Source organism: Bubalus bubalis, chromosome 1 (assembly GCF_019923935.1).
Source record: "Bubalus bubalis isolate 160015118507 breed Murrah chromosome 1, NDDB_SH_1, whole genome shotgun sequence".
Lineage (NCBI taxonomy): Eukaryota > Metazoa > Chordata > Mammalia > Artiodactyla > Bovidae > Bubalus > Bubalus bubalis.
The window spans coordinates 141,012,617-141,024,866 of record NC_059157.1 but is presented as its reverse complement, the minus strand read 5'-3'; the positions used below and the strand labels follow the sequence as shown (position 1 = coordinate 141,024,866).

General features: G+C 39.8%; 1 protein-coding gene across 9 annotated transcripts in view; it reads right to left on the bottom strand.

Annotated features, from left to right (window-relative positions):
* The window catches only part of PLD1 (phospholipase D1), a 278,672-nt gene that overhangs the window by 97,469 nt on the left and 168,953 nt on the right, over positions 1-12,250 (bottom strand). For all 9 annotated transcript variants that reach the window (XM_044944848.2, XM_025285411.3, XM_044944862.2 and 6 more), the window contains one exon: positions 11,073-11,161. In XM_044944848.2, the coding sequence (XP_044800783.2) occupies positions 11,073-11,161 (89 nt within the window). The remainder of the gene's footprint in view (positions 1-11,072; positions 11,162-12,250) is intronic.

Genomic DNA, 12,250 nt, shown 5'->3' with positions numbered 1-12,250 from the left:
CTTGGGACTCTGTTAGTTCTTTGCTTTTTTTTTCTTTTTTCAATGTAGCAGTTTTTTAATTTCCTTAATGATGAAATTTTTAAATTGTGTTCAGGAAATTAGCAGAAATGACTTAGATTTTCACTGCCATAAAAAAACAAAGGGCTCTGGAATTTTAAACTATAAAATTGTTGCTAAGTTTAAGTCAATGATGAGAAAATTTTATGTGCTAGCATGTCCAGTCTCCCTTCTTGATCCAGTCCCTAGAAAACAATGGTTCCTGGCTGCTAAGATTTCTAACCTCTTCTGAAACATCCTGACAACGCTGAGGTGGTGAAATGACAGCAGTTGGTGTAGGGCAAGAACCTGAGCCCCTACTGTGCAGAATTATTTATGATTTTAAATGCAAAAGAAGAGCTAGTGGGCACCAGGTCATCATGCAGGTGATCACTTTATCCACTTTAGTTCAGAACAATTTTATAAAATTGCATTCTCAGGCCTTTTGTTAAAATAAATTTTTCTTTCAAAATCCACTAACTCTCACAGCAGTGTTATGTACGATAGCTAGAAATTGGAAATAAATGTCCAATAATGGGGAGATGATTAACTAAATTATGTTATAGCCACTCATGGATATAACTTCTTACAGCCACAGAACGACCACTGTGATCGCTTCCTAGCAAAGTACTTCTGGTAGGCTACAGTGCTAAAATGGCCCTAATGCAAAGCTGCAATCACAAGGCAATCACAGATGTGGCAGACTGATACTATTAACTATTAAATTTTTCTCCTTAAATGTGTTTACTTCCCCCCTCAGCAACTGGAGATATGAAGGAGGCCTTGCTCTAGGATGATGCTCTCACAGAGGAGTAAGGGCACAAAGATATCAGCTTCTTATTAAGGAACTGGGTAGAGATCCTTTGAGCTGAAGCAGGAGTTTAAAGAAATAAGAGTGATAAAGAAAATGTGGTACATATATACAATAGAATATTACTCAGCCACTAAAAGGAATGAAATTGGGTCCTTTGTAGAGACATGGATGGTGGACAGACCTAGAGACTGTCATATAGAGTGAAGTAAGTCAGAAAGAGAAAAACAAATACTGAATATTAATACATATATGTGGAATCTGAAAAAAATGGTGTAGTCATTTTTACAAAGCAGAAAATAGAGGCACAGACCTAGAGAACAAATGCATGGACACCAAGGGGTAAAGGCAACAGGATGAATTGGGAGATTAAGACTGACATATATACAGTATTGATACTATGCAGGCAGGCTGAGTCCCTTCAGGCATGTCTGACTCTTTGTGACCCAACGGACTGTAGCCCTCCAGGCTCCTCTGTCCAGGGATTCTCCAGGCAAGAATATTGGAGTGGGTTGCCACGCCCTCCTCCAGGGGATCTCCCCGACCCAGGGATCAAACCCACATGTCTCAGATCTCCTGCACGGACAGGCGGGTTCTTTACCACTAGTGCTGGTACCATGTAGAAAATAGATAACTAGAACTTACTGTATAGCACGGGGAACTCTACTCAATGCTATGTGGTGACCTAAACGGGAAGGAAATCCCTAAAAGGGGGGATATATGTATATGTATAGCTGGTTCACTGTGTTGTACAGTAGAAACTAACACAGCATTGTAATGCAACTATACTCCAAAAAAATGAAAGTAAAATAAAGAAATGAATGAGACTCAGGGCAGGGACCCTGTCCTTTGTCCTCAAGTAGAATTCCAGGGAGAACAGGACAGGCCCTATTCGCTCTCAAACAGGATATGGAGCCACGAGGATCTGAGCCTTGCTTCCAGGGAAGACCCAGAAATGATTATCAGCCTACAGGATGTGGAAGCAATAGAAGAGAAAGGACAGAAAGGCAGGTTTGAAAGGAGAAGGCTGAGGCCCCCAGGCTACATAAACAGATGCCAGAACAGGCTTGAGCCAGATCCATACTGAGCGCTAGGAGCCCTTTCCCAAAGACCCAGGGCCCCGAGAGTCTATACCAAGGATGTGGGAGAGGAGGAAAGACCAGGGAGCATCCTGATGGACTGAATATGAAGCAGAGATAACCACAAATCATTGAATTTGGTCACATTTATCAGGAAGTAACTAAACTAATTTTCCTTCTATTGTATAGAAGTAAAACTTGAGACAGAACTCCAAGTGAGTTTTGGGAAAAGGAAATAAATTACAATTCAGAAAGTATGTCTATATATGAATATGGACCAAAAAGAAAATAGGAAAATATAAAGCAAATTGTCAAGGTGGTGAGAATGTGGGATCTCTAATATTTTTAATTTTTGTGATTGCTGAAATGCTCTCTGTCCCTTTAAAAACAGAGCCCTAATTCAAGCAGTGGCTTTCCTCAGGCTTCCCTCCTTGCTCTTCTCTCAGGTAGAATCCCCTCCTCCTTCCCCTCCCCCTCAGCATGGTGCAGTCAGAAGAGGGGTCTTCTGCTCAGAGTAGGGTCTCAGGATCTATAAGACAGCCTCAGAGGAGCTCATTGTGCTTCTCCTGTGATGAGACACTTTACTTTTTGAGAATTTGAGATTTACAGATCATATTTCATTGTCATAAACATCAAGAGCTGGTATAAATCCTCTCATTGTTGTAGATTTTGCAGCAGTGAATGTTGCCAGAAATAATAATTGTGGTTGGGGCTTCGTGTTTCTTTATGGGGAGAATTGTACTCTACAGTGGTATCAGTTATGGGAGAGTTGGTCTGTAGCTTCTCTGTGGTTTGGGACATGGCCCATTTTATTTTGTGTTTGGCAAATCTTTTCAAATGCAGTAAACCTTTCTGGACTTCAAGTTCTTTCATCTGCAAATGAAGGAGTTGGTGAAAATTATTGCTAGTCCACTAGAAATGCTGGTTCTATTTAGCACGACTTTGCATATTATATGTGAGACTTTTATAGATAGGACATTGCATACTGTGTGTGCACACACACATCATTTTTTTCACTGGTTGTTTTTTGAAAATGGCAAGCTTTTAAAAAATAATTTATTTATTTTTATTTGTTATTTATGGCTGTGCTGGGTGTTCGTTGCTGCTTGTGGGTGAGCTTTCTCTAATTGCAGAGAGCAGGGGTTACTCTGTAGATGCTCTGCGTGGGCTTCTGCTGTGGAGCACAGGCTCTAGGCACGTGGGCTCAGTAGGTGTGGTGCGTGGACTTAGCTGCTCCATGATATGTGGGGTTTTCCCAGACCAGGGATTGAAACTGTGTCCCCTGCATTGGCAGACAGGTTTTGTTTTTTTTGTTTGTTTGTTTTTTTACCATCGAGCCACCAAGGAAGCCCCCAAAATGGCAAACTTAAATGTAAGAATGTTCAGGGTTAGTCCAGCATGTGTAACTTAGACTTCAGTCTAGGCTTGATAACCTTCGGCAGGCATGTCCCTCAGTGCAAATAAGACGTCTCAAATAAGACTCGGAAAAATCTCTTGTGAAACTTCACTACAGCCCAGTCCTTTTCATTCTCATTTTAAAAAAAAGAATCTTTCCTTTCTTTCCTCTCTCTGCCAAGGCATGTGCTCAGACTCAAAATGATTGCTGGCCTCTGCCTGGTATTAATCTTTTTGCTGAGAAACCATTTATCTAATTTTTGGAATCAAATAAGAGCAACTAAATGATCTAAACCCAAACTTCTCCTGCCACATTCTGTCATCTCTGCCTTAATGTAACCTCTTCTCCAGGAATTTTAAACAATTTGGAGGTTATCCCACAAGGTAAAATGTGAAACCAGCCATGGGCATACTTAAATTTCATATTTTTCTTCTTTTTTTTATTGTAACTGCAGCTTAAATTTCTTTAAGACAGTGATTCTGAAACATACCCAACGTGTTCTTTCAGCTTGGTATGCAAATTATAGGATATGGTAATAATAGGATGTAGATTTTTCTTTAAACCTAAGAAATTTTTATCTATCAAGCAATTACTTTGAAAAAATGAAAGAAAATGTTCATCTGATTAAAAAAAAAATTAAGGTAAAATATCTCTCCTAGATTTCTGGGAGAACTGAGAACATTTCCTCTTCCCTTGGAATGAGCAAAGCTTTGTAGTCAAGCTACAATGGTACAAGGTAAAGAGCACAAGTTGAAGTCTAAAGACATGATCTGAGCCCGGGTTACACTCATCAACAGCTGTATGATGTAGGCAAGTTACCATAATCACTCTTGGCCTCAGCTGCCTCATCTACAGAATGGAAATCATTTGCAGTCATTTCATGTGAGAACTGATGAAAGAATTAAATAAAGGAATGCATAAAAAGCATGTTGGGTTGGAATGACTCAAAAGTGATTTGATAACATTATTAATCAATCAACAACCAGTGATTTCAATTAGAAAGCTTGTACACCTTCAAATGCCTAAAGTTAAAGCAAAACTGAACTTACATTATGTTTCGGAATACATTTTATTTTATATTTGGGAGGAAGGTGTAATCCAGTCAATAATAAGGAATCCAAAAATTGATTCCTATGAGGAGTCAGCTGTAGATTTCTGGCAGGACACCTCTAGAAAGAGTTTCAATCATCTGCCTCTACTTGTCACAAAATGAAGATACACCAGTCATAGGGAACCAATGTAAGTTGTCCTTGTCCAGCAATAGTCATCTAATAATTTAAAATGGGGCACATTCAACACCCCTTTAAGAAAAAACTTGTTTCTAGCATAAATATTACTTTCTAAATAATTGATAGATATTAATAGTATTAGTTTCTAAATAGTTGAACCAGTCACCCTAAAGGAAATCAACCTTGAGTATTCACTGGAAGGATGCTGAAGTTGAAGCTCCAGTACTTTGGCCCCCTAAAGTAGAGAGCTGACTCATTGGAAAAGACCCCAAGGCTGGGAAAGATTGAAGAAAGGAGGATAAGGGACAACAGAGGATGAGATGACTGGATGGCATCACCGACTCAATGGACATGAGTTTGAGCAAACTCTGGGAGATAGTGAAGGACAGGGAAGCCTGGTGTGCTGCAGTCCATGGGACTGCAAAGAGCTGGACACAACTTTAGTGACTGAACAACAACAACAATAAATAGTTGATTTGAGAATTGTGATTCTTTATCCCTGCTCGACTTTAGTGTGAGCTAGCTCACTTCCAGATGATGAATATCCTGGAAATAACATAGTAATTTCTTACATGAGCTGGTCCTTGACAGTTTTCAAATTGCTTTCACATCTATTCATATGGGTTAGGTAAAGCAGATATTATTATTCTCCTTGTTGGTGAAAAAAATGGAGTGCCCAGAAAGGCAGAAGTGATAGATTCGAAAGGTCATATGCCTGTAGACAACAGAGCTGGGAAGAACCCAGATCTCCAGACATCCGGCTCCCAATTACTTTCAGACTCTCCAGAGGAGGTTCCTCATACCATCACTCATGGCCAAACTGTAAGCATCATCTGGCACTATTCTATAGTTGTAGGAAGCATGAAGAGTTTGAGAAATTTTCAAAACTGTATTTTCCAATGCAGTTTAATATCAAAAATACAGACGCATTTAAATCAACTTCCTATTTCACTGCATGTGTCAACCTCGCAGTGATAACGGTGCAAAATGCACTGTTTCACTTACAAATTTTTTACCAGGGCAGCAAAACCATGCATGTGAAGGTTCCATAAGCAAAAATGGCTTCATCCTCAGAAACCATCCATGTGTGGCACACGTGGTTTTACGTTTTCTAGTTGGCTCAATCGGTTATACTCTGTCTTTTGGCTTATTGGTACATGGTACAAAGAGTCAGTGTTAGGCTGTGGATTATGATTTCTTCTCCCTGATCTCTAGTCCTATTTGAGCTGTCAAAGACAGACTTCTAGCTGGTTGAGAGCTGGTCGCACCCCCAGGACAGTTTTGGTTTTTAGAGCAGACCTTTTGTTTTCTGCAGAGATCCCCACAGCTATTTTTGGTTCAGCACTGGTGAACAATATTCTGAGGCTCTAGGTTATGAATCAGAACATGGAGGCTTGGCCTGGTTCTGTAAAGAATTATGGATGCTGAGAAGGAACCAGGAAAAAGTAAGGAGGTCAGAGAACTCATTATAGGAACTGGTGTGGGGCTGCCAGCGCTGGTAGAAAAGTTAGCAATTTAAAGACTCCGATCTCTCTAAGGTGGGAGGGCTCTGGAAGACAGCCTGTGTTCCTCGGTCAGGCTGGCCGAATACTGATTGCTGTTTCCCTCCATCTGCTTTGTGCTGAATTCTATTCTTTTTCCAACAGCCAAAATTATACTTGTTGCTAGGCATGTGACCCTGGCAGGGCAGTTCTGAGACTGAGAAGAGTGGAAGGAAGAGAGAGGGATAAGCTTGGGGATGGCCCATGATGGCTCTCAGTGAGAAGGAGGCTGTCTGCAGCCTCCTTTTACCTTTTTCCTAAGAATACAAGCTCACAGGTTTGAAATTATTCCATAAATAAATATTTTATAATTTGGAATTAACACAGGAAATGAACAATAATGTGGAGACACAGACAAGGGGGGAAATGTGAAATATGATTCCGGGATACGTGTGTGTGCCCACTGGAAGTCTGAATGAGTGATACACATGCCACTTTGCAGTGACTGTCGAAGCAAGTGGGACTGTTGTGAGATCAATGTGAAATGACACACAGCGAATTTGAAATTTGATGATTTCGTTTCCCAGTTTCTACAGAATGAGCTTGAAATGGCCCATCTTTAATGTGCTCTGTGAACTCCCAGGCATGAGATAAAATCTGCAACAGATGCTACCTTGCCAGGCTCTCTAACCATGGATCCCAGGGTCACTGGGAAATGTTCCATCAGAATATATCTTAAAGTTCTTTCCAGCTCTAAAAAGTGCTATAATTTTAGAAGAAGTGCAAATTTCAGAAGATAAATTAATATGCTAAGGAAAAATATCCTTTCAGGTTCCGAACAGTTAAAAATAAATCTTACAGATACTTATTAAACCATATACTATAGGGAACTATTAACTGGGATGAACGAAGCTGAGATTCATCCTACTCTGATTAGCTGATCACAGCTCCAGAATTCGTGATTCACTGCTCAGCCCAATGAGCTCATTTGTCAACTAAATGTATTTTTGTGACTTATTTCAATTTCATGAAAAAATTATTTTTCTTTTTTGTTCAATGTGTGTTAGAGACCAAGAGGACACTCCTGCATCAATAAAATGCAAGAGTTGACAGAAATATAATGCAGTTTTGTAAACATAAAATTGTTCCCTAAAACTGGGAGACTGAAAAGGATGCAAGGAATCTCTGTGTGTGTGTATGTTTAACTGTAAACAGACTGTTTTTAAGTTATCTCAGAAACAGTCTTATGGTGACTTTCTTAATAAAAGCATTTGAGAAGGCAAAGAATAAAGGTCATCTGTAAAAACACAGACTGTCATTAATATTTATAGCCATCTATCCTGTTCTAGGGGCTTCCCAGGTGGCGCTGGTGGTAAAGAGCCTGCTTGACAATGCAGGAGACTTTAGAGACACAGGTCCAATCCCTGAGACGTGAAGATCCCCTGGAGGAGGGCACGGCAACTCACCCCAGTATTCTTACCTGGAGAATCCATGGACAGAGGAGCCTGGAAGGCTACATAGGGTTGCAAAGAGTTGAACACAACTGAACCAACTTAGCATGCATGCTGTTCTAGATGAGTACTACATCATCTTGGCTGTGCCCTGGAATTACTTGTAAACATTTATAAAATAAAAGTGCCTGGGTTCCCCTTCAGGAAATTCTGATCCAGTAAGGCTGGAGTGGAGCCAAGCCCTCTGTGTTTTTGTGAAATGGTGATTATGATGCGTGGAACAGGTCCTGCAGCATGGGTGAGTCTTGCGCCGCACTGCCCAGAGGCCCTCACTGTGGGCTCAAGACAGCCGTTCCCTCAGCTGCTGAGAGCGCTGGCTGCTGCCCCTCACCACTCATGCAGGGTGGTCCTTCTCAGGAACTGACCTCCAGAGGCCAAAGGAGCCTGCCTCACTCAAGGTCATACCCATTTCCCGGAGTCAGCCTACATCCAATGACTGGTCAAGGGGAGGACAAGATTATAAAGGCCCAAACTGCTGGCCTCAATGTGGAGCCACCCTGAAGTGGCCTGGAATCCTGTCAATGAATGGGAGACACAGGTGGCACAGTGGTAAAGAATCTGCCTGCCAGTGCTGGAGAAGCAAGAGATGCCTTTTGGATCCCCAGATTGGGAAGATCCCCTGGAGTAGGAAATGGCAACCCACTCCAGTATTCTTGCCTGGTAAGTCCCACGGACAGAGGAGCCTAGTGGGCTACAGTCCACGGAATTGTAGAGTTGGACATGAGTGGGCACGGAGCCAAGCTGCCAAGCTGCTATGGGATGCACTTGGTCTGAAGTCCAAACACCTGGCATCAAAGCTGTTTTTGCCTTCTGCTCTTAGTGTCCCAGACAAGGCACATCACCTCTTTCATCTGTTTTAACTTTAAAAATGGGGCAAAGAAAAAGATACATATTGCAATCCCCAGACCAATCACTAAAAAAATGAAAAAGTATTAAATGCTAATAAAGGCATCAAACAGAAAAAAATAAAAATGTACAGCAACAATAATAACAACAACAAAACTATATGATTTACTTTCAAGAGAAGTTGTGAAAATTCAATAAGAGTCTGTAGATAGAAATTGTGAATTATATAAAATGCTGTGAGCTTCCCTGGTGGCTCAGTGGTAAAGAATCTGCCTGCCAATGTAGGAGACACGGACTCAATCTCTGATCCAGAAAGATCCCATAGACCCTGAAGCAACTAAGCCCTTGCACCGGTACTATTAAGCCTGTGCTGTAGAGCCTGGGACCCACAGCTAATGAGACTTTGTGCTACAACAAGACAAGCAACGGGAAGCCCATGCGCTGCAACTAGAGAGCAGCCCCCACTCGCCGCAACTACAGAAAAGTCCATATAGCAACGAAGACCCAGCACAGCCATAAATAAATAAATGAATATTTTAAAAATGCTGGTAGTTGCCATTGTAAATTGTTCTTAGGTCTAAAAAGCCCCACATATTTATATGTGAAAGAAGATATTAAAGTACTACATGGCACTGGAAGTAAAAAAATGGTTTAAGCTCCAAATGTATACGTACTTAACATTCTCCACTGTATACGTTCAATGAATTGAAACAATAAAATGTAATGATTTTCTTGGGCTTCTCTGGTGGCTTACTCAGTAAAGAATCTGCCTGCAATGCAGGAGACCTGGGTTCCATCCCTGGGTCAGGAAGATCCCCTGGAAAAGGGAATAGCAATCCACTCCAGGTTTCCTGCCTGGGAGATCCCGTGGACAGAGGGACCTGGTGGGCTACCGTGCATGGGGTTGCAAACAGTCAGACACGACTGAATGATGAAACCACAACCAGTGATTTTCTGTATTTTGCTGTTCCTATACAGAGCTGAAATCAGTCATAGAACAAGCTAGTCGCACGTGTCAAGACAATTCAGCAGGGAAAGAATAGACTTGTCAAAAATGCTGCTTGAACAACTGAGTATTCCACATACAAAAGAACAAAGTTAGACCTCTATCTCACAGCATACACAAAAAGTAACTCAAAATTAATCAAGTCCTAACTATAAGAGCTGAAACTATAACATTCTTAGAAGGGAACAGGATAAATCTTCATGATTTTGTACCAGACAATGGTTTTCCAGCTATGAAGCCGAAGTACAAGCAATAAAGGGAAATGAAGATAATGAACTTCATCAGAATTTAAAACTTTTGTGTTTCAAAGGACAGTATCAAGAAAGTAAAAAAGAAAACACAGTGAATGGAAGAAAATATTTGCAAATCATAAATCTGATTTGTATGCAGAATATATAAAGAACTCTTACAACTGAATAATAAAAAGACAACATAATTTAAAAACGGACAATGATAATACATGAATGGTCAATAAACAAGAAAATACGCAGTATTATCAGTGACCAGGAAAATTCAAATCAAAACTACATGAGAAGCCATTTTACATCTACTAGGATGACTATAGTCAAAAAGAGAGAGAATTGTAACTATTAGTAATGATACAGAAAAATTGGAAACCTCATATACTATGGGAATGTAAAATAGTGTTGCCACTTTTGAAAACATTCTGACAGTTCCTTAAAATGTTAAAATGTTAAAATGTCCTTTAAAATGTTAAACATAGAGTTACTATATGATCCAGTAATTTTACCCCTAAAGTAAAGAAAACATGTCTGCACATAAAAACCAGTACAGAATATTTACAGTAATAGCCAAGAAGTAGAGACAAACCAAGTATCTACCAACTGATGAATGGATAAGTCCTTTTATATGACACATATACAAATAATGGGATATTACCTGACAATAAAAATAAATGAAATACTGATACATTTTATAACATAGATGAGCCTTGAGAGCATTTAGCTAAGTGAAAGAAGCAAGTCACAAAAGACCACATATTGTATAATTCCATTTACATGTGGCATTTCTAGATGCCACAAAGACCAGGCAAATCTACAGAGAAAGAAAGTAGATCAGTGGTTGCCAGGGGCTAAGAAATGGAAGAATAGGCAGTAACTGCTAATAGGTATGGAGTTTCATTCTGGAGTGATGAAAATGCTGTAAAATTGATTCAGAGATAGTTGCACACAACCCTGTGAGTATACTAAAAATGACTGAATCATCCACTTTGGGTGCATTATATGGTATGTGAATTATATCTTAATAAAAGTGTTATTAAAGAAAACAATCACATGAGCTGAAAAAGACAGAGGGTAACAAGAATTTTAATATAACCCATGGGAAAATGTTTTGACTATTTTGCTTTGATTTTTAAGTGAACACAACTCACTGTCTGCCTTTAAATAAATCAAATCACAAGTCTAATGCGTGGGAAAGAGACTGGCCAGGAAAAAACGGCTGCTCTGGGAGCATTCAGAGTCCCTCAAAAACGGACTCAAAAATTCTCAGCGACTGACGCAGATTCAAGGACTCAATAACCTACTGCTAGCTGAACAAAAGTCATGTCTGCTAGGAAAAGACAGTATTTTTAAAATGGGCTTTCGAAAGTCATTTTAGCAGTAAATGCAAGAACTTCTGCAGTAACAGCTTATACCAGAATGCTAAAAAGCTTACCTGTGAGCTTTAAGTATCCTCTGAGCAATGGCATCACCAATCTTGTTGAACACAACTCTGTCATCAGAGCAGCTTATGAAAAACTGGTTCTGTGCAAAATAAATGAGATAATTATATAATAAATTTCTATCTTAGAAGTATGCATGTAAGGAAAATGTGGTATATAATTAAAAAATTACACTGATATTAAAAAAATATGTATTTCCCTGAGCAGATATGTTCTGATCCTGATCTCACTATGGGTCTCATGCAGTTCTAAACAATATCACTTATATCATCTTCCACACAACTTTTTGTTACCACTTCCAATTCTTCTAAAGTATTGGGCTTCTCTGGGTCCCAGATAGTTTGAATCCAATCATAAGGCAAACCATTCCACATCACAGTAATCCAAGTTTATGCCCCAAGCAGTGATGCTCAAGAAGCTGAAGTCGAATAGTTCTATGAAGACCTACAAGACCTTCTAGAACTAACACCAAAAAAAGATGTCCTTTTCATTATAGGGGGTTGGAATGCAAAAGTAGGAAGTCAAGAGATATCTGGAGTAACAGTTAAGTTTGGCCTTGGAGTACAAAATAAAGCAGGGCAAAGGCCAACAGAGTTTTGCCAAGAGAACGCACTGGTCATAGCAAACACCCTCTTCCAACAACACAAGAGACAACTCTACACATGGACATCACCAGATGGTCAATACTGAAATCAGATTGATTATATTATTTGTAGCCAAAGATGAAGAAGCTCTATACAGTCAGCAAAAACAAGACCTGGAGCTGACTGTGGCTCAGAGCATGAGCTTCTTATTGCAAAATTCAGGCTTAAATTGAAGAAAGTAGGGAAAATCACTAGACCATTCAGGTATGATCTAAATCAAATCCCAAAGCCCTTATGATTAGACAGTGGAGGTGGTGAATAGATTCAAGGGATTAGATCTGGTAGACAGAATACCTGAACAACTATAGATGAAAGTTCGTAACACTATACAGGAGGTGGTGACCAAAGCCATCCTCAAGAGAAAGAAATGCAAAAAGGCAAAATGATTGTCTGAGGAGGCCTTACAAAGAGCTGAGAAAAAAAGAGAAGTGAAAGGCAAAGGAAAAAGGGAAAGATATATCCAACTGAATGCAGAGTTCCAGAGAACAGCAAGGAGAGATAAGAAAGCCTTCTTAAGGGAACAATGC